The sequence below is a fragment of the Barbus barbus genome (genome assembly GCF_936440315.1).
Source record: "Barbus barbus genome assembly, chromosome: 41".
Classification (NCBI taxonomy): domain Eukaryota; kingdom Metazoa; phylum Chordata; class Actinopteri; order Cypriniformes; family Cyprinidae; genus Barbus; species Barbus barbus.
This window is the reverse complement of record NC_136719.1, coordinates 24,720,348-24,743,485: the sequence shown is the minus strand read 5'-3', so window position 1 is coordinate 24,743,485 and position 23,138 is coordinate 24,720,348. Positions and strand designations below refer to the sequence as shown.

General features: G+C 36.5%; 1 protein-coding gene across 1 annotated transcript in view; it reads right to left on the bottom strand.

Moving 5' to 3' along the window:
• Positions 1-1,636: 1,636 nt before the first annotated feature.
• LOC306860946 (pleckstrin homology domain-containing family G member 4B-like) overlaps positions 1,637-23,138 on the bottom strand; it is a gene marked incomplete at both ends in the record, with an annotated part of 94,966 nt that continues 73,464 nt past the window's right edge. The window contains 21 exons of the mRNA XM_079402972.1: positions 1,637-1,848; positions 1,947-2,123; positions 3,519-3,629; positions 3,770-3,947; positions 6,914-7,084; positions 7,298-7,522; positions 8,722-8,805; positions 8,897-9,146; positions 10,469-10,949; positions 12,154-12,454; positions 14,524-14,715; positions 14,884-15,006; positions 15,939-16,077; positions 16,168-16,319; positions 16,465-16,563; positions 17,081-17,197; positions 17,308-17,397; positions 17,476-17,566; positions 17,636-17,759; positions 18,462-18,629; positions 19,099-20,296. Of these exons, the coding sequence (XP_079259098.1) occupies positions 1,637-1,848; positions 1,947-2,123; positions 3,519-3,629; positions 3,770-3,947; positions 6,914-7,084; positions 7,298-7,522; positions 8,722-8,805; positions 8,897-9,146; positions 10,469-10,949; positions 12,154-12,454; positions 14,524-14,715; positions 14,884-15,006; positions 15,939-16,077; positions 16,168-16,319; positions 16,465-16,563; positions 17,081-17,197; positions 17,308-17,397; positions 17,476-17,566; positions 17,636-17,759; positions 18,462-18,629; positions 19,099-20,296 (4,683 nt within the window). The remainder of the gene's footprint in view (positions 1,849-1,946; positions 2,124-3,518; positions 3,630-3,769; positions 3,948-6,913; positions 7,085-7,297; positions 7,523-8,721; positions 8,806-8,896; positions 9,147-10,468; positions 10,950-12,153; positions 12,455-14,523; positions 14,716-14,883; positions 15,007-15,938; positions 16,078-16,167; positions 16,320-16,464; positions 16,564-17,080; positions 17,198-17,307; positions 17,398-17,475; positions 17,567-17,635; positions 17,760-18,461; positions 18,630-19,098; positions 20,297-23,138) is intronic.

Sequence of the window (23,138 nt, the reverse complement as noted above, 5' to 3'; positions counted from 1 at the left end):
TAAATAAATTCTATAATAATTTAAATAATACTAAAATAACAGAATTTTATGGCTGCTAATGTGTATTTGTTTGTCTTACTGTCTATATTTCTAAAGAAAGACACAAAACATAATGACCTTTTATTTATTATACATTTTTAAATAATAAAATACAATTTTCTCTCTCCACTGAGGTACTGAAATCTGGTATATTACAGTACACAAAAGAGTCCAATACTTATACACATGCTGTGTAAAATCCTTAGAGAGTTCAATTTAATAATCAATTTATTTTCAAGCAATTGCGTGGATATTTTCAAAATTCCCTGAACCCCATAAACTATCCTGAGGTTTTTAAGCTGGATACATTTACAAAGCGCAGCATGCCAGTGTTTTGGTTATTGGTCTATATCCTGGAGTTGTAATGTTGAACATTGCATATGCATTGCATCTGATTTGAAAATACATTTTTACAGTTCATCAAGAAATAATGTCTCATGCTAAATAATTGCACAATAAAGCTTTAGCAGAATATTTCTGTTGTTTTTCCAGGAAAACATCCTTGTAGGTCCTCACATGTGTCTTTCTCAGATGGTCAGTACCGGAAGTAAAGAACTGGTCCACAGTCTCAGATCTGGTCAATATCATCTTGTTTGATGTTCTTTATTTTGTCCCACTGCATTTATTCAAACATAAATCTAAAATCTGTTCTGTTCTGGTTTGTTCTTCATCAGGTGAATCCAAACAGTGGCATCTTACATGAGATTCCTGATTAGAGCATCCAATAACCTGATCAGACATCAGTGAACTTCTTCTGGAGAGATGTAAGCATGCCTGTGGAAATGTTGCATCATTAGTATCATTCAGAAAATATGTAATTTATCAATTGCGTACATTTAATATTTGCACATACTTAATGATTCCATTTAAAGAGCAGGTACTTGTAAAGTAAAATGTAGTTGTATAGAGCTTTTCACAATACACATTATGCAAAGAAGCTTTACAGAAAATCATGATGTTCATGTTTATAATATCTTCATGCCTTATATTTGTATTGAGCTGGGTGACAATATAGTTACATTTTGCCGCAATACAAGCAGTTGAGATTTGCTATATAGTAGCCTATGTATAGTATATCACCCTACAAGAGTGTACTACGTAATTAAGTTGGACATACTTGTATATACAGCTTTATCATTTGGAGCTGTATTAATATAGTGTCTCTTAAGCATGCAGTGAATCACTGTTTATAACTCACCTCAATCACAGCTAAACTTCTGTTGATGCCTTGGAACGAATCGGCACTTGAAACGGACACTGTGTTAAACACAGAAAAATGCAATTAACTTTCAGTCTGAACTAATTATTTTCCTTATGGAATGTCAGTATTAAGCTATGTTCCAAACCCTAGTTTTTGCTCATTCTAAGTGTCAAAATAAACACTTAAAAGTGTATTTCCACTTTGTCTGAAACAAATAGCCAAAAATCTTAAAATTGATCAGTGCATGGGGAGGGGGGGTGTTTCCCTAACACAGTACATTGGACTTTATTTTTCTGGCTTTTTTAGAGTGTGGTATCTTTTACGTCAGCATTGCTTTGCCCGGAAATGTTGCCTAGACAGGCAGCTCACTGGGTTTTGAACAGAGCTGATGTGTGTTTATTGCTCAACCTTGAGAGAGCCGTGAGCATCTGTTTGTGGACTGAGCTTCTTCCTGGACAGGGCAGGTGAGCCGTAGTGAAGAACATGAGCGGGAGACGACTGACACACTGAAGGTCTGGAGTACAGCAGTGATGACACAGACGCTCTCCTTCTTGTGGGGCAATTGTGATCCGCACAGCTAAATAAACCTGCGTTCTCTGTAGAGGAATCTATAAAGAAAGGACAGAGAGAGATTTTACAGTATATTATTCAAGCCTTTCCTTTATTAGACAGGGACTATTCATTCTCCAGTAAGTAGGAGTGCTACCGTATTTTCCTTGGAAAACGCTGGGTGACATGGAGCCCCGCCCAGACGAGGATGATGAGTGGCTGCCTGCGGTTGATGTGCTGCTGCCAGAGCCAATCGAATCTGGCCGTGGCAAAGCCATGCCCCTTTGAAGGCTAGACACCAAGGGATTGGGTCTTTTCAGGATTCCTACAACTTCTGTCAGAAGAGGAGTAATGGAAAATTCAGGTAATCACTGAAAAGGGCTTTAATTTATTAAATAAAACTCAAGCAGCTACAAAAGAGGCCATTTTTTTCAGGGGCATAGCAACTATTATACTGTATGTTCTCACATTTAGAAGATAATCATTAGTCCGCATTTGAGGCTGATTTTTATGAAAGCTTGTTTCTGACAAAGGCTATATATATATATATATATATATATATATATATATATATATATATATATATATTCTCTCACAATTCTGAGTTTATATCTCAATTCTGACTCTTTTTTTCCCGCAGAATTGCGAGTTTATATCTCACAATTTGGACTTTTTTCAGATTAGCAAGATGGAAATTCGAAACGTTGAGAAAGTCAGTCAGAATTATGAGGATTCAGAATTATCTTGTTTTTCTTAGAAGTGTGAGTTTATAACCCACAATTCTCACTTTTTTCTCAGAATTGCAAGTTCTATATTGAGTTTATGTCTCGCAATTCTGCTATTTTTCCTCAGTATTGCAAAAAAAGAAGTCAGTATTGTGAGAAGTCGTAAATACCTTATATACAGATTTTTTTGTTTTTTTTTTGTTTTTGCTGCAGTGCGAGTTAAATGAAATTGTGAATCATTGCTGTGTAAAACGACAGCTTTAAAGAGATCGTTCACCCCAAAATTTTACAATTCTTTCATCATTTACTCATGAAGGCTGTTGGTAAACAGTTTTGGGTCCCATTAACTTAGTATTTTTCATGGACATAGAGTAGGATTTTTCATCCATATAAAGGAAGTCAATGGGACCCAACACGGTTTAGTTAACAGCATTCTTCCAAACAGGTTTGGAATGACATGAGGGTCAGTAAATGCCAGAAATTTAATTTTTTGGTGAACTCTCTCTTTAAGATCAAGCAGAAGCTTCTGTCAGCCTGGGATTGGGTTGAACAAATGCACAAGTGTCAAATCACTTTTATTGTCACATCACCACAGCACGTGTGCCTTCGTGAGTGAAATGTTAAGTGTTAAGCAGTAACCATATTATAGCTAGCATTCACTAACTATTATCTGCCTTTCAGCAAATTAGTTGCAGATTAGTTAGCGTGACATCCCAGTGTAATTAATATTCATGACCCAAGCCACACCTGTTTGTGTTTTTTTGTGCCAAGACTCTGACAGAAAATAAACTACCTGATGAAAAAAAGACAACAGAAGAGAAGTCATCTTTGATAAAACTATGCATTAATTCATAGTGTTTTAATTATTAAATTTTCATAATAAATACACTAGAATAACTGGCATTTTAGGATATTTTTCAAACCTTTCCTACGCCCCCTTGACTTATACCATGAGATCAGTTATATGCTTGCGAATTATCAGCCTGTGATTGGCTGATAAATACCTCTTCCTGTGACATTCACAGCATGATTGCTAACGGCTGCGTTTCTAGGTTGAATGTCGGAAAAAGGCTTCCAACCCATTCCCATGAACAATCTCTCCTGTCTCCTCAGCTCTGAAACACAAACACAAAGTCCTGTAGATCTACAAGGACATACAAGCACAACCAATGTGCACAGTAACCTCTAACCATTTAAACTTTGCCTATAGATGCATGCCTAATTTGCTCTATATTGTATTGCAATTTGCTCTGACCTCTGCTCTTCAGTGCTTGTTCCCACAGTATGCGCTCCAGGTCTCTGTTCCAGGCTTCTTTGACGTCCCGTGTCTCGGCCTGTAGGATGTAGGTGTCCTGAGAGCGTCTCCTCCTGAACCAGATCTCAAAACTGCGGCCGCTCACCCCGCACGAATGGGTCATTCCAATCTCACAGGTCTACAGAGAAACATTAAGCAAACTTTAAATGAAGTATATATATATATATAGAAAAAGTGTTGGCCCCCTTCCTGATTTTTTTTATTTTATTGCATGTTTGTCACACTTTAATGTTTCAGATCAAACAAATTTAAATATTAATCAAAGATAACAAGTTAACACAACATGCAGTTTTTAAATGAAAGATTTTTTTATGAAGGGAAAACAAAATCCAAACCCACATGGCCCTGTTTGAAAAAGTGTTTGCCCCCCCCCGTTAAAACATAACTGTGGTTTATCACACCTGAGTTCAGTTTCTCTAGCCACACCCAGGCCTGATTACTGCCACTCCTGTTCGCAATCAAGAAATCACTTAAATAGGACCTGCCTGACAAAGTGAAGTAGACCAAAAGATCCTCAAAAGCTACACATCATGTTGAGATCCAAAGAAATTCAGGAACAAATGAGAAAGAAAGTAATTGAGATCTATCAGTCTGGAAAAGGTTATAAAGCCATTTCTAAAGCTTTGGGACTCAAGCGAACCACAGTGAGAGCCATTATCCACAAATGGCGAAAACATGGAACGGTGGTGAACCTTCCCAGGAGTGGCCGGCCGACCAAAATTACCTCAAGAGCGCAGCGACAACTCATCCAAGAGGTCACAAAAGACCCCACAACAACATCTAAAGAACTGCAGGCCTCACTTGCCTCAGTTAAGGTCAGTGTTCAGGACTCCACCATAAGAAAGAGACTGGGCAAAAATGGCCTGCATGGCAGAGTTCCAAGACGAAAACCGCTGCTGAGCAAAAAGAACATAAAGGCTCGTCTCAGTTTTGCCAGAAAACATCTTGATGAACCCCAAGACTTTTGGGAAAAATACTCTGTGGACTGATGAGACAAAAGTTGCACTTTTTGGAAGGTGTGTGTCCCATTACATCTGGCGTAAAAGTAACACAGCATTTCAGAAAAAGAACATCATACCAAAAGTAAAATATGGTGGTGGTAGTGTGATGGTCTGGGGCTATTTTGCTGCTTCAGGACCTGGAAGACGTCCTGTGATAAATGGAACCATGAATTCAGCTGTCAACCAAAAAATCCTGAAGGACAATGTCCAGCCATCTGTTCGTGACCTCAAGCTGAAGCGAACTTGGGTTCTGCAGCAGGACAATGATCCAAAACACACCAGCAAATCCACCTCTGACTGGCTGAAGAAAAACAAAATGAAGACTTTGGAGTGGCCTAGTCAAAGTCCTGACCTGAATCCTATTGAGATGCTGTGGCATGACCTTATAAAGGCGGTTCATGCTCAAAAACCCTCCAATGTGGCTGAATTACAACAATTCTGTCAAGATGAGTGGGCCAAAATTCCTCCACAGTGCTGTAACAAACTCATTGCAAGTTATCGCAAATGCTTGATTGCAGTTGTTGCTGCTAAGGGTGGCCCAACCAGTTATTAGGTTTAGGGGGCAAGCACTTTTTCACACAGGGCCATGTGGGTTTTCCCTTCATAATAAAAAACTTAATTCAAAAACTGCATGTTGTGTTTACTTCAAGGACCACTCCAGGACCTTGAAATGCTTCTTACGGAGCCACTCCTTAGTTGCCCTTGCTGTGTGTTTGGGGTCATTGTCATGCTGGAAGACCCAGCCACGACCCATCTTCAATGCTCTTACTGAGGGAAGGAGGTTGTTGCCCAAAATCTCGCGATACATGGACCCATCCATTCTCCCCTCAATACGGTGCAGTCGTCCTGTCCCCTTTGCAGAAAAGCACCCCCAAAGCATGATGTTTCCACCCCCATGCTTCACGGTTGGGATGGTGTTCTTGGGATTGTACTCATCCTTCTTCCTCCAAACACGGCGAGTAGAGTTTATACCAAAAAGTTCTATTTTGGTCTCATCTGACCACATGACCTTCTCCCATGCCTCCTCTGGATCATCTAGATGGTCTTTGGCAAACTACAGACATGCCTGGACATGTGCTGGCTTGAGCAGGGGGACCTTGCATGTGCTGCAGGATTTGCCTTCTCACCAAGCTGTTTGCCTATTGTCCTGTAGCCCATCCCAGCCTTGTGCAGGTCTACAATTTTGTCCTTAGGCAGCTTTTTGGTCTTGCCCATAGTGGAGAGGTTGGAGTCTGATTGATTGAGTGTGTGAACAGGTGTCTTTTATACAGGTAACGAGTTCAAACAGGTGCAATTAATACAGGTAATGAGTGGAGGATAGGAGGGCTTCTTAAAGACAAACTAACAGGTCTGTGAGAGCCAGAATTCTTGCTGGTTGGTAGGTGATCAAATACTTATTTCATGCAATAAAGTGGAAATTAATTATTAAAAAATCATACAATGTGATTTTCTGGATTTGTGTACCTACGATGAAAATGACAGATTTCTCCATTCTTTGTAAGTGGGAAAACTTGAAAAATCTGCAGTGTATCAAATACTTAATTGCCCCACTGTGTGTGTATGTGTGTGTATGTATGTATGTATATATGTTTAGGGTCACTTTTATTAATATTTATTTATTTTTATTTATTTATTTTTGTGAAATGCATTTGCAGATATATAAATTATTTAGAAATAAGTTTTTATTATACACTACTGTTCAAAAATTTGGGGTCCGTAAGATTTTTTTGAAAAAAAGGCTTCTACTTAACAAAGCTGCATTTATTTGACTATAAATGCAGTAAAAACAGTCAAATTATGAAATATTATTGCAATTCAAAATACTGCTTTCTATTTGAATATATTGTCAAATGTAATTTATTTCTGTGATCAAAGCTGTATTTTCAGCATCATTACTCCAGTCTTCAGTGTCACGTGATCCTTCAGAAATCAATCTAATATCCTAATTGGCTGCTTAAACATTTCTGATTATTATCAATATTGAAAACAGTTGTGCTGTTTCATATTTATGTGAAAACCGTGACACGTTTTATTTTTCAGGATTCTTTTATGAATAGAAACATTAATATTCTCACACACATACCTTGATAGACATTTTGTAAACATACACATCATCTCCACGGTCGTTTTTTTTGGTCTTGGTGAAGAGGATAACATCTTGGAAGAGGAATACTCGTCGGAGGGAACGTTTCTTGCGGAAAATTACCCAGAATTCATCTTGCCGAATCAGTTGGCCCTGCTCGTTCAGATTCAGCTGAAGAAACATAATGATAAAACATAAAATGATTACTTCTCGCATATTATGGAAAAACTGGAAAACCAATTTCAGATGTGTGAGAAAAAGACCAAAATTTGTGTTCCAAAGAAAAAATATGACTATATGGTGACCGATTGATTGATTGATTGAATGGACTCTCAGTTTTTTTAACAGATTATTCAAAGTCCATCTTGTAGCTTTGCCACTAACATCGCAGTCGCGGATGGCGTCCATGGTGAGCAGGTCGTTCCCGTGCCGCAGCTGGAATCGCACCACCTCTAGAGCCGCCTGGATCTCCTCTCGTTCACCGCTCTGATCCGGCACACATTCGTCCAGGATCTCCTGCAGCAGCAGACTGTATTTACTGATCCTCTGGACTGGCTTCAGCAGGTACGACGAGAGATCCATGCTGTCACCCAACTCCATCTGCTTACGCTGGACAGAAAGAGGTTTGATTTCATTCCCATTCACTTTAATTAAACAAAATTAAAAGAAATGGCAATAAATGCAGACATAATTGTAGGAATTTTATAGATAAAATATTAATATTAAGAGCAGGGAAGTGAAAACTTTTTGAATTTGAAGATCCGGGTAAATTGAACTTATTTTGCTTTCTGGGAAACATGTACCTAACTTCTATAGCCTCTGAAGGGCAGTACTAAATTAAAAAATATGGTATTTAGGCAAAATAAGAAAAAATTACACATTCTGTTCAAATGTTTTCTTAATGCATGTTTTTTCTTCTGGAGCATCAGTGAGTGTTTGAACTTTCTGTAATAGTTGCATATGAGTCCCTCAGTTGTCCTCAGTGTGGAGAGATGGATCTCAAAATCATACAGTCATTGTTGGAAAGGGTTCAAATACACAAAAATGCTGGAAACCCAAGAATTTGTGGGACCTGAAGGATTTTTCTGAAGAACAGCAGGCAGTTTATCTGTTCAGGACAAACAAGGGACTCATGAACAACTATCACTAAACAAAAAAAAAAAAACAGCTGTGGATCATTCAGGTAACAGTATTAAGAATCAAGGGGATGTAAACTTTTGAACGGGGTCATTTTTATAAATTCAACTATTATTTTCTCTTGTGGACTATATGTAAACATCTTTTATATCAAATATCTTATTCAGGTCGGCTATAAATAAACATTAACATGCATTTTGTATGATCTCTCTTATTTTGGTAAAATAATTAACATTTTGCAGATTCTGAAAGGGGGATGTAAACTTTTGACTTCAACTGTATGTATAAAAGTATTATATATTATGTTCATTATATTATTAAATTTTTATGCGTTACACATTATTTTATATATTCATATTTTGCATGTATTTTATTTAAATATATTTTTAACAAACAAATAAAAAATAAATAAATATATATAAATATATATATATATATATATATATATATATATATATATATATATATATATATATATATATATATATTATAGAAATATATATTTTAAATATATTAACATTTAAATAATATATATAGTTTAATATTATTTAAATAAAATACATAAACATTTTTAAATAATATATTATAAATGATAATATAATATATACTATAATGTAATTTTATTTTATTTATATGCTTATTTTTTGTATAACAAAATATAGGTTCCTTACCTTGAAGTATCTGTGGTGTTGGATTAGAGCGTCAGACTGGGGTTTGTTCTTGCTGTAAAGGGCGTAAAGTCCAAAACTCTCTCTCTGTTTTAATAGATATTTGTACAAGGTTAAAATGATATTCTGTTTAAAGTAAAAGCGGCATGATTACGATCAAACTACAGCACTGTCTCACGTGATTGAGGAAACAGCGTCCGACTCGGAGCGGTTCTGCCTGACAGGCCTCCAGATCCTGCTGGAAATGCTGGCAGTGGAAGTCGTACAGTTTCTCCAGGTTACCGAAGATGCGTCCGCGCTGACCGCGCAGATCCTGTGGGACGTCCGGCTGGGAGAGCAGGGGGAAGTAGTGAGTCAAGATGTAGCCGAGAGAGCGGACGTACTCCACCTCTGTCAGCAGGAGCTCCTCCATGACTCGATGAAGCTTCCTGCAGGGAAATAAAGATAAGAGTATATTTCTAAAATAATACAAATCTATAATCAAATATCAACTGTGACAGCTTTCACTTCAGAAAAGTACCCTTTTTTTACATGTGGCACCATGGAAATATTACTATAGAAATTATTATATTATTATATAAATGCTTATTATTAGTATTACAATTGTAGTTAATGAACCATTTGAAAGCACTACTTTAACATGGTACTGCCACTTTTAAAATCTTTTATTTACTCTTCTTACTGTAACTTTACCTCTCCGACATCAGTGTAAGCTTTTGGACAGAGAAAGAAATAGTATGAAAAATATTGAGACTCATTTTTTCCCCCGATATACACTACTGTTCAAAAGTTTGGAGTCGGTAAGATTGATTTTTTGAAATGATCAAATTTGTTTTCAGCACAGATGCATTAAATCGGTCCAAAATAAAGACATTACAGTAAAGACATTTATAATTTTACAAAAGATTTTTCATGCTGTTTTATTGATTTATTTCATGCTGTTCTTTTGAACTTTCTATTCATCACACAATCATGAAAAATAAAATGTATCACAGTTTTCACATAAATATGAAGCAGCACCACTGTTTTCAACATTGATAATAATCAGATATGTTTCTTGAGCAGCGAATCCTCATATTATACTGATTTCTGAAGATCATGTGACACTGAAGACTGGAGGAATGATGATGAAAATACAGCTTTGATCACAGGAATAAATTACATTTGACAATATACTGACATAGAAAGCACTTAAAATGGTCAAATAAATGCAGCCTTGGTGAGCAGAAGAGACTTCTTTCAAAAACATAAATGAATCTTACTGACTCCAAACTTTTGAGTGGTACTAATGGCTAGAAAGCAAAGTGCATCTTCAAGGTAAGTCGTTTCAACACACAGTGATTCATCTGTATATTTAAAGACAACATGAAATGTTATTCATAGTGCATTTAAAAAAATGCATTAACAATATTGCAATTTAAATGTAATATTACACATTTTTATTCATTTTTACATTAGAATTTCTACATTTATTTTAAATTTATTTTAAATATTTAATAAATGAATAAAAAATGTCACAATTCTGCATAAACCTGAATATACTATGAGAAATATGTTTCAAAAGCAGAGAAAAATTGTTACATTTTGATTAAAGATTATAAATTAAAATGCTTTTGTCTTTTAGAATAATGCCCACTGTTGAATTGTTCATAAGACCAGAAACGCTTTAAAGTAAAGTAAACATTAGCCGTTTTAATTTCATGTTGTCTTTAAGTCTCTACAGTGAGCTCAAGAACACAGTGTAACTCACATGGTTCTGTTTGGGCTTTCTGGGGTGGATGCGGTGTTTTCTCCATCGGTTCTCCAACTGTCTTTGAACACAGAGATGTCTCTAGCGCCCTCCGCCTCTCCACAGGTCGTCTGAGAGCAGAAGCTGCCGTGGCGAGAGTTCACGTACGGCTGGTTCTGGCAGAAGACTGGCTCTGTGATGTGGAGCTCGGGTCCCTTGCTGTTGGTTCTGCTGGCTGCGTTCTGCCAAGGAAACCACTGGCAGCCCACCGTACTCGAGCCTGGGATGGGTTTCTGCTCTCGGGATGCTTTTCTGATAACGTTTTTGCCTCTCTGGCTGCAGTCTGCAGGCGTTTCCTTCACAGTCTGAGTGGTTTTGGCCTCTTTCCTGGTTTTGTGGTTGGACCTGAAGTTGAAGCAGGTGACGGTGCTGTGAATGCTGTCCCTCGCCCGACTCGCCCTGCTCTCCGATAGCTCGGGCACAATCCCATGCTCCTCTTGTTCTAGGGATGGTGATATGACCAAATTGTTATTTCACAATACACTGCAAAAAAATATTTTTAGTATTTTTATTTTTTTTCTTGTTTTCCGTTACAAATATCTAACATTCTTGACTTATGATACATGTACTGGAGAAGCAAAATAAGATATTAAGATATTAAGCCTTGTTTTTTGATGAATTGATTATTTTTCTGACCCCATTTGCAGATATTTTTCTTGTACAAGCAAAAACTAACAAAATTTTGATAATTTTTACAGAAAACAAGATGTAACACCATTTTACTTCTGTAATGTCTATATCTATATAATGTAAATTTCTAGATCCAAGAATGTTTGGATATTTGTACTAGAGAAAAAGACAAAAATAGTAAGAAAATCATTTTTTCCCACCTATGAGGAATTGTTTGTTTAAATTAGTTTTCCAGTACAAATATCTAAAGTCTCTTAAATTAAGGTACATTTGCTTGAGAAGCAAAATGACTTAAGATATTAAGTCTTGTTTTCTAAAATAATAATAAAAAGATCCTGTCAGAATGATGAGTTTATGTACCATATTGCCATTGCACTATTTTTTTCTTGTAAATCTAAGAAAAATCCAAATTGTGATATATAACCTTGCAATTGTGAGAAAGAAGTCTTAATTGTGACATAGAACGTCACAATTATGTGTCAGAAAATAAATGCAAGATGTGAACTCTTTTTAATAGCTTGCAGTTCTAAGTCAGAATTACATGTTGTAAACCTACAATTTGGAGAAAAATTGCAATATAACTAAGGGGTATAACTCATTTCTAAGAAAAATGTCAGAATTACATCATGTAAACTCAGAATTTAGAGTACAAAAGTTGTAATTGCAGGCTTATAACTTGCAGTTCTGAGGAACAAGGTGTGAATTACATAATATTAATTCAGAATTTGGAGAAAAAAGTCAGAATTGCATGATGTAAACAGTTTGGAGAGAAGAGTCATAATTATGAGTTTATAACTTGCAGTTAGGAAAAATTTAGATTTGCATGATGTAAACTCACAATATAAAGGGAAAAAAATTGCAATTACGAGTTTAAACTTGCAACTGTAAGAAAAAAGTATGAGTTATGAAATAAAATGTCACAATTATGATTTCAATTAAATTTTTATTAATTTTTTTTTTTTTTTTTTTGTCGTACCACACAGCCCTGTCTTGGATGGAGTCTTGTGAATCCTGACCTGGAATGACCTCGGGCCAATCAGAGTGATGTCCAGCAGTGGTTTGAGCTCCTTCCAGAAGCACCAGTCTCTCCTCCAGCTGTCGCCGGACCTCCTGGCAGTGGATCCAGGCGGAGTCCCACACCTGCAGAGCTCTGGAGCTGGAACAGCCCTGCGCTCTCACGTCCTGGAAGTGCTCGGGAGAAAACTCATCTAATCTCTGCAGGTAAGCGTGAAGATGTGTCCAGCGCTCCTCATCTGGAGAACTGCAGTATTGCTCCTGTTCCAAAAATCGCCTGCAGTCGCTGGCCATGGCTGATGCCTGAAAACAATTATGATATCGGTCATACATAGGGAGGATTATGTTGACAAAAATGTATTGCCCAATAATGTCAACACATCCCTTACGAAAATTAACCATCTTACTACAACAAAAAAACATGGCTACTATAGTTAAACCATGATGAGCACAAATGAACCATGGTTTTGCTACACTAACCATAGTTTAACCATGGGATTTTTTAGTGAAACTGTGGTTATACAAATGGTAATCAATGCACCAAAAAATATGGTTACTACTCCTTTACCATAATAAAACCATTTGGCTCAAAAACCTGAGGAACCTGTTCTTTCTAGTTAAGAAAGGGTCATAAATAAAACGTTGATGAAAAATAATTTCTTGAACTGCTGAAATGACCAAAAGTAATAATTGATGGAAGGCAAGTTTATACTTGTTGACTAGTTATAGCATAACACTCCTTTAGGTGGCAGCATGATCTCATGACTTATATTATAGGTGTTTCACTAAATTAGGAGACTACAGATTTGTTCAGTTTGTAATCTTAAATTCTGAAAGACAATCATTCATATGTCTTAAAATGTTAAGAACATATATATATATATATATATATATATATATATATATATATATAGGAATTATAGTATAGTATGGAATTATATAGTCTTATAGGAATGATTGTATGTGAAATCTCAGTGAGTTGGAGGGTGTCAATAATCACTCATTGATCATAAATTACAAGAATGTTGCGAATTGGTGTATTTAATGGGGTCATGAACTGAGAACCTAAAATTCCCTTGATCTTTTGACATATAAGAGGTCATTGCACTATAAAAAATATCCTGTAAGTTTAAGAAAGGCAAAACTTTGTAGTTTGTCTAAAAACAGCTTATATTGAAGGCAGTCTGCCAAAACGACAGCTTGTGGAATGTTCTTCTCTTTGATGTAATAGTGTGGATAAGCACCGCCTCCACAGAAGAAGATCGACTTCACTGTCTGTTTAGCGCCGCCCACCGATTCTACATCACTGCCTGTTTAGCCCCACCCACCGATTCTACATCATTGCCTGTTTAGCCCCACCCACCGATTCTAGATCACTGTTTGTTTAGCCCCACCCACCGATTCTACATCATTGCCGATTCAACATCACTGCCTGTTTAGCCCCACCCACCCACCGATTCTACATCACTGTTTGTTTAGCCCCACCCACCGATTCTACATCACTGCCTGTTTAGCCCCTCCCACCGATTCTACATTACTGCCTGTTTAGCCCCGCCCACCGATTCAACATCACTGCCTGTTTAGCCCCACCCACCGATTCTACATCACTGTTTGTTTAGCCCCACCCACCGATTCTACATCATTGCCTGTTTAGCCCCGCCCACTGATTCAGGAATATAGTGTTTACTAGACAGGTGAACGCGCAGATCTACATAGGAACCAAACGATAAAGATGCTCTGAAGACAATAAGACGCTGTGCAGTGCCAAACTGTAGAAAAACAGTGCTTGTGTTGCCTTCCTTCTGATCCCAGCATTAGGAAAGAGTGAATGAACTTTATTTTTATTGAAGATCCAGACCGTGTCAGTAAGAACTCGGTCCTTTGTTCACTTCATTTTACCGCTGATTCATTTACAAACAAGGCAAAATTTGACGCTGGATTTTCAAAAAGATTGAAACTAAAAGACGATGCTGTGCCGATTATATTGGATCTGACAGTAATGTTGCAACACACAAGTGTAACTGTTTTCATTACGTGCTCACTGTTGCTTTATCTATTATTACAGATATGTACTGAGTTTATGCAGTTTTAACCTAAATCACAGCAGTGTCCACCTGTGAAGGATGTAGGCTGTCAAACATACACAACTGTTAGCCAATCATAGCAGTGGGCATTTACCTCCGAGACTTCAATCTGCCACACATATTCAAACAGAGCGTTCTGATGAGGGGAGTTAAAAACAGGACCAATAATAGCCTATTAATTCTAAATTATGATGTTTTTTGATGTAAAAATCTTGATAACATTGTAAGTGGACCTCAGAGTACAAAATAAAAAAGGTTCAGTTGACCCCTTTAAAATATAAGCCATACCCTCTCACAGAAGAGGCAGATGTACACCATCATGCCCAGCTCTTCACAGCAGCGCTCGGCCCGCGACACAAAGTCAGCCAGACTGGATTTAAACACGGACACCATCCTGTGAAACACCTCCGTCTCGGGATAGTTTGGCCCCTGGACGCTCTCCGCATCTGACACCAGCATCATCGCCTGATGCTTTCGTTCCTGATAGTTATCCAGAAACAAGTTACAAGAAAACATTCGCCACAAGGTTAAACATTACAGCTTTTTTTGCCACTTAATGATTTTGATGGCAAAGTTGAAGCTTAATCTTTACATTTTTGAAGTCACTTATGTAGTGGCGCACCATACATTTTCTTCACTTTGACTTACGTTTGCTTCGGAGAGAAAAGCATTGAAACTCTGCAGCGTTTGCTGGATTCGTTCACTGCAGTCTTCCACAGATTCAGCCTCCAGAAGCCGCGTTTCTCCTTCAGTGTCGAACCAGTCCTTGATCTACAGAGAGATACGCTTAACTCAGTGCATCTGAATGCAAAAGACCAATGTACACTAGGACTCAAAAGTATGGGGTCAGATGTTGTTGTTGTTAGAAATGAATGCTTTTATTCAACAAAGACTCATGTAAGGCAGTAAGGACATTTGTAATGTTGGAAAGAACAATAAGCAACAATAGTAATCTTTTCATGTTTATATAATGATAAATATAAACTGTAATACAATGTTTTTTTAAATAAAATTTGCTATAATATAACGATATTTGTTACAAAAGTTTTCTTTAATAAATAAAATGCTGTTCTTTTCAAGTTTCTATTTTTCAAAGAATCCTAAAAAACAAATATCATATATGATATATCAGCAAATCAGCATATTAGAATGATTTCTGAAGGATCATGTGAAGGATCACTGAAGACTGGGGTAATAATGCTGAAATCCAGCTGCGTATCACAGGAATGAATTATATTTTATGATTTATTAACATAGAAAACAGTTATGGGGGTGGTGATGGCGCAGTGGATAAGACACATGCCTTTGGTGTGAGAGACCCGGGTTCGAATCCACTGTGAGACACCAATGTGTCCCTGAGCAAGACACTTAACCCCTAGTTGCTCCAGAGGCGTGCGACCTCTGACATATATAGCAATTGTAAGTCGCTTTGGATAAAAGCATCAGCTAAATGAATAAATGTAAATGTAAAATGTTATTCTAATTTGTAATAGTATTTCACAGTATTAGGGTTTTACTGTATTTTGGCCAAATTAATGCAGCCTTGCTGAGCACAAGAGACTTCTTTCAAAAACATTATTATATTTTTTTATACAAGCCGTCAAGCCCTAGACGTTTCTTTAAAGTGCAAGTACAACCTATTATAAGTAAAACTGATTTTCAACTTTTTCATTTGCATTTTGTTTACAGCTGTGTGATTGTACCTTTGCAAACCTGGACTCCATCTGTCTGAGCTGTAACAGGAAGTCCAGGTGCTGCAGGGACATATTGGACTTCCTGGCCAGGATGTGCACCTGCTCCTCCATGGCGTTGTACAAATGTGTGACTGTGTCGATCACCTCACTGCGGGAAAACAGATGATTTACTCTATCGGGTCACTTCAGTATTATCTGTAGGCTCAGTAGGCTGACGTGTGTTTAAATGTGTGTTTACCGGCTCTGTTCACAGTCTGGTGACCTCACTTCAGTTTCCCGCCTCAGCCTCGCCAGCACGGCTCCGCCTCCCCTTTGCAATCCGACCAATCGTGCGTCTTCCAGCACATCCTTCATTAGAGCTCCCTGCTCCTCAATGCACTGCTGCACATCCTGATTCACACACACAGTAATTTCTGATATTTTACATATTCATAGAGGTCTGTGCATCATCTTTACGTAAGAACAGCATGTTTTTATTCATAAATCATTTTGATTGGAGGTGGGAGGTTGGTTTAAGACAGAACAAGAACATTACCTGTACTGTGTCGATCTTATGAACGCCTTCCAGTTTCTTCACGGCTCCTGATAGCAGAGCAGATGCCTCCTGAAGATCTGACACAAATGGATACAGTTTCTGTAGCATAAAAATGTTACATGTTTATACAGATATGCAAGGTTAGGGTAAAAAGAATTAGTATTTTTAATTTATAGTTACAAAAAAGAATAAAAAAGTATATAATACTAATATTATATCATGCCAATTACATATTTGTTTTGTAATTTAATGAAATATTATTAAATATATAAATTATAATAATAAATCAATATATAAAAATAATATATTAATATATAATATTAAACATTAACATTGTATTATTAAATATTATAGTACATATTTTAAAATATACAGTAATATATGATCAATTATAATCTTGTATTATTCAAATATAATATTAAAAATAAGAATCTAAAATATATAACATCATTGATAATATAAAGTAATATTTATAAAATGTAAAAATTATTTTAAAATATAACAATTTAATATGGTGTACATATTAAATAATGCAATAAAATCTAATAATAATAATTATTATTATTATTTTAATAATAATACTGCTAGGGACCAGATTGCTTGCTCAATAATGTACCTGATGGATCTGTAGCCAGTCGCAGTGATTGTACTGGAAAGATCCGTGTAGAGCCGCAGTCAGCTGACTGACGTCCACTATTTTATAAAGAGCCTTAAGTGACGACACAGTTTCCATCTGCAGAGGGTTGAGAAGATCAAAGTCCATTAGAAATACACCTGCATTCACAACAATATTATAAAGAAAACCACTGAAGCCAGGTGTACATAAAAAACAGCTCTCCTGACCGTAACACCGGGCCTTTTCTCATGACTCTGGCTGTTGTCCTTATTGAGCAGCAGCAGCAGAACCCAGCGCGCAGCATGAGGATCGAGTTCCTGTGGACAAACACTTAATATTTAGTGCCGAAAGAGGTTTTCAAGCTGCAGTTTTAACCCAAACACACACACACACACCTGGAGCATAAGGAGAGCTTTGGTGATCTCTGGATGTGGTGGCTTCTTCCGTGCATCAAACACCATCGCCATTCCTAGATCTTTCTCTTTCCTAAAAATAACATCTATCAGTCTTTCAGCAGTGAACATCTATTGTGTGTTTGTTGGGCAGATGTTGTACCTGGTGATGGTGTGGAGGTACAGCAGTAGTTTGCAGATCTCCTGGCTTGAAATGGGTGCAGAAGCCCAAACCTGATGATCTCCATAAATCTCTACAACAGCACGGCCTGAACGGTCCTGACCCCCTGCAGGAGGCAGGACAAACACAGCGCTGTCCTGTAAGTGGCTAATGCTTTCATTACTGCAGTCTGGGATCATCAGTTTTCACTTGCCTTGTTCAGCATATAAACATTGAATTTCAATAGAAAACGCAACATGGGCTCGTTCCAAAAAACATCTTATTGCAGAAGAAAGGGATGCTATTCATGGGGTTCTTAGTCTATAGTTTTCATTGCTCAATAAGGATTTGTTTCTGCTTGCCTCACTGGCCCCAACACAGAATATTATATAGTGAATTTTTTATTTATATATAGAAAATTTACACTTTTAATTTTAAATATATAATTTCAAGAATATACATTTGAACGTATTTATTAAATTTATATGAATAATTCAAAATAAAAAATTACACATTTATTTTTATTAATTTGTTTCATTAGTTTAATTGTAAATAATTTAAAAACATTATAAATTCATATTTTTATTTATTTATTATATAATTTAAAATTAAAATATACATTAAAATATATTTCAATTTAAAATAAAATTTTAGATTTATTTAAAAAATATTGAAAGATGCACATTATATATAGCTAGATCAGCTACATCATTTTACTTTGTTGACAATTTTTTTTACAACCAAATTACAGAACACCAGATGTCTACAGTTTCAAAGCATAAAAATGCATGATATTGATTTGAAAAGATTTTTATTTTTATTTTTTCACCTGTTAGACACACCATTCCTGAGTGAAGGAGGCCATCAGCTGTAAGTGCAGGAGGTGTGGATGATCTGGATGGTGGTCTCTCTGTTTCAGCTTGTGCTGATGCATCTGAAAGATTTATTCGTGGTCCAGTAACTGGAGGGGACAGAGTTTTTGGGTCCTGAGAGAGATCTTCAAAGGAATAAGTCAACATGCATTAAAACATGATCAAAGATGTTGTTTTGCTTCTAATATGATTCATTAGATCATAAGGACTTGCTTTTAAATAAAACATATTGATCATATTTGATCAAACATTGATCTTTTCCTCCTTTTTTCTTAGGTTAGTCTCTCGAAAAGTGTCTGGATGAATGTAAAGATAGATGGATATAGAATTGATGTATTTATGGATGGATGGAAAGACGGATAGATATAGGATGGATGAATGGATGTAAATATTGATGTATGGATGGAAATGCAGCTATAGGATATATAGATGGAACGATAGATGATGGATTGTTGTAAAGATGAATGTATGGACAGACAGATAGATGGATAGATGGTGGGTGTGTTGATGGGTGGGTTTATGCATGGATGAATGGACAGGTGGGTGGATGGATAGATAGATAGATACAGAAGATTGATCCAAAATGATCCAAACCTTGAGCTGGTAGTCGTCTTCTGTTTATCTTTGGAGACACAAGTCCAAAAGTGGTGGTCTTCTTCCCTGGAACCACATGCAGCCTGGGAATCATTTCAAAGTAGCTGCTTCTGTCCACCTCATTTGTCTCTCCTTGGACAACAATGTGGCACTTCTCAGAAGTCCCAACCACAGCTGGAGTAAAACAGTGTATCTTGTCCTGAGAAATGTTCTCTGTTTGATCCTTATGCCCTTCGCTGGAGTAATTACCTAAAGCACCTGTTTCTGAGGAGCTATAACAAGCTGTATTTTCCTGAGCAGGTCTGTGAAGGCTACTCGGATGCTCAGATCTTTCTTTGGGTTTAATAGGTTTCTCCTGTGGTTCCATGTACCGACATTTTTGTGCTTTGGTCCCTTGCCCGTGTTTCCTCTGCATGCACGGTGTACAGGGTTCCTCTGCGAACCTCACGGTGCGAATACAAGCTGTACGTTCCCGAGTAGCACTATTAGACCTCAGCAGAGGAGCATGACTCTGAGCCCAAGTTTGTGAGTTTCCTTGCGTTTCTTTGGTAAGGTCCATTAGATCTTTGCAATTGCCAACCAGACTTCTGCTGTCCCATGTGCTTGGAGACACCCATCCCACCGGTCGCATCCCAGACTGAGCTGGATCCATTTCAGTGTTTCTGGAACTACTGCTGTTTTCTACCAAATGCAAGGACACTGCTATACCATCCCGTGCAGGACAAATCCTCGTCTCGACTGAGAAACTAGAAGGGGTAGGTGTATGTGGTTGGCACAAACTCAAAGACTCTTGTTGGTTTGACGTAGACGAGGAGGCCATCCTCCGATCGTCTTCAAATTCAGGATTGGCCACCTCTTCCCATGGAACCTTGATTATGCCCTGCTCGGTTTTGAGGACGCAAAAAGCCAGAGGCGTTCCATGTCTCCCCTCGTTGAGTTCCTGAAGCCAGGCTTCAGTGAAGATACTGGGGTACGAGGTCTCAGGTATCGGGGTTTCCTCCAGCTCACGTTCCTCCTCCACCTCCAAAAGGCTCTGGACCACAATACGGGCTGCCTGGTTTCCAAACGGCACAATCTGCAGGTAAAAGTCTCCTGGTTTGAGCAGCAAAGGGTTAACAGGAGCGAGATGGATCACGATGCGATTGTGTAAACACAAAGGCCACCCGGAAAACCTGAACACCCCCTGAGAGTACGGAGCCTGTTCGGGACACACAGAAAATCTATTTAAGTTAGAACTCAGTTGAGAATCCCTTTTAGATTCCAAATGGAATGTTACATTTAAATTTAAATTTGAAATGTGGCAGCAATAAGGATGCAGAATTCAAATTTGAATTTGAATCTAAGGAAGCCGTTCAAAAGAACTCATTATATATAAATAAAATCTCATAACTGTAAAGTACAAGACAAACTGATTTTATGAAAGCCTTGTTCAAAAACATCTTGAAAAAGCTTTTTTTGTAAGCCTTAAAGCTTAGATGGATGGATAGATGTAGACATACACTTAAAAAAAGAATTAATTGGATGAACTCAATTTAATTGAGGGCAGGATTTCCATCCAATAAATATGTGTAGCCCCAACTCATAAAAAACTAATTCATGCGAAGAAATGTAATTGAGTTGTAAATGAAAATGATTTTTTTAAATAAACTGAACAGTGTTGGAGAATATTTTTTTTGAGTGTATAGGAGGATATATGGTAGGACAGATAAATGGATGGACGGATGGATGCAAAGACCGACAGATAGATAGATAGATAGATAGATAGATAGATAGATAGTTTTATTTTCTACATATCATATTAAATAAGTTAATTTTGGTGGAATAATTTATTTCCCAGAATGCATCACCTGTGTTGATTTTTTTTTTTTGTGAAGTTTTCAAGTTTTTTTTAAAAATTGGGCAAATTAGGGTAAAAAAAAGTGATATCGAAACAATTTTATGAGATACAGTCTTTTCACAAATATATAATAATTAGTATCAATGAATTTTTCATGCATTGTATAAACAACTTTTAATTTATAAATGATAAAGCAATAAGACTTGCCAGTGCAGCTGATATTCCTCAATGTCACATGTAAGTGCAGTTTTAAGTGTTCACATTCCAGAGTGAAATACTGACTGCCAAAAAGGAAATAATTACTGTGGATTATATTAAGATCGTCCTTCTTTTACTAATATAGATAGTGATTATGAAGTGAAAATAAAGAAGTGCAGCCCTTGGAAGTTGTTCAGACGAGTATCTGTGGAAGATCAGGCTGATAAAGGGCTTTATAAAAGAGCCTATTGTGTGAATAGAATGGAGAGATGCTCTTGATGTCAAAGACATCTTATAATCACTGCGCTGAGCAGATGAACATCACATGGCCAACTGCTTCAGTCACTCATTAATCGACCTCAGATTCTGCACTCTGTAGTGAATGTCAGACAGCGGTCTGGAGCACTTATCTCAATGACTCCTCAAAGATGATCCGTCTGAAAGACATACTGCAGTCGCTTCTCAGATCAGCTGAGCTCAGACTGTAGCTGCATGACACTGCTGCTCAAGACAACGTGCTACTGATTATTTTCAGACATTAATATCAATTTCAAAGTGTTGCTTGTTGTCATTAATCAGAAAGCATCTATAAGAGAAGAAGGGTTGTTGACAAATACTGTGTGCATGTACTTTTTCTATTAACATACTGTAATAAGAATGCATAAGAGAAAGTTTAAGGGTGTTTTCTCAATTTTAGGCACTTATGTCTTCAGGTGATTTTTACTAAAAAGTACCCCCCCCCCCATGTTTTCTTAAATGATGGACATTTAAAACTCTTTCAGAAACTTTTTATTGTGCCTTCATCATGTATTTTGTTACTGTATTTTGATATATATTTAAAAATGCCTTTTATATAATTTCTTTTTTATTCTAATTTCAGATCTTCATTCTTAAATTTGAAGAGAACAGCATGTGCTCTTGAGATTAAATATGTGACCTGCCAAGAAAACAAGTCAAAGGTAAATTTCAAGGTAAATCTCACTTACGAGCAATATATTTTTTTTATTAATTAACTCTTCTAATCAAGCTGAAAATGTGGTAAATTATGCTGAAAATATCAAAATATTATTTTATTTAAAATGTCTAAAAAATATATATTTTCCAAAACAGAATGAGCTGAACATTTGATAAATTGTCCAGAAAATGTCAAAGTATTATTTAATTTTATTTGTAATGCATTAAATGCTAGCTATGCAGCTCTGGCAATAGCGTGCCATTTTATTTTATTATTAAAATGTCTAAAATTATCTTTTTCTTTTTTTAAATTATACAAAAAGTGTCCAAATATTATTTAATTTTATTTGTAATACATAAAATGACGGCTATGAAATCAGCCCTAGCAGAGATTGCTATTTTATGTTGTTTAAAAAGCTGCTTTTCATCGAAGAATGAGTTGACATTTTGGTAAATTATGCTGAAAATGTCAAAATATGAATCAGTTTTATTTATAATAGATAAAATGATAGCTATGAAATCAGCCCTAACAAGAGTTTGCCATTTTATTTTATTATTAAAATGTCTGAAAAGATAACACAATAAGCTGAAAATTTGGTAAATTATACAGAAAAAATCTAAATAAAATAAAATGCTGACTATGAAATCAAGAGTTTACCATTTTATTTGAAGTATATTGTCTAAAGTTATTTCCCATCAAAGAATGTTATTAAACAAATACACAATTTAAGATGTGATGAAAATAGCACTTTAATGGGCTAATATTCATGACTTTCACAAAAAATGCCACAATTCTCTTGTGATTCATGTATGTTCACTGTTGGACAAATGAAACCAGTGAGAGTGTGAAGAGTCTTTTAAGAGAGTTTATTTTCTGAATTTTTAGAAGGTCAGAAGGGCCCATAGTTGAAGAAACCACCCATATATATTTTAGGCCCTATAACTATTTTCCATGATTTTAAACACGTGTTTTCCTTCACTAGTCGCTCATTGCTAGTTCGACTGTATGTTATGATTTCTGAGGTCATTTATTTATAATTTTTCCCACACT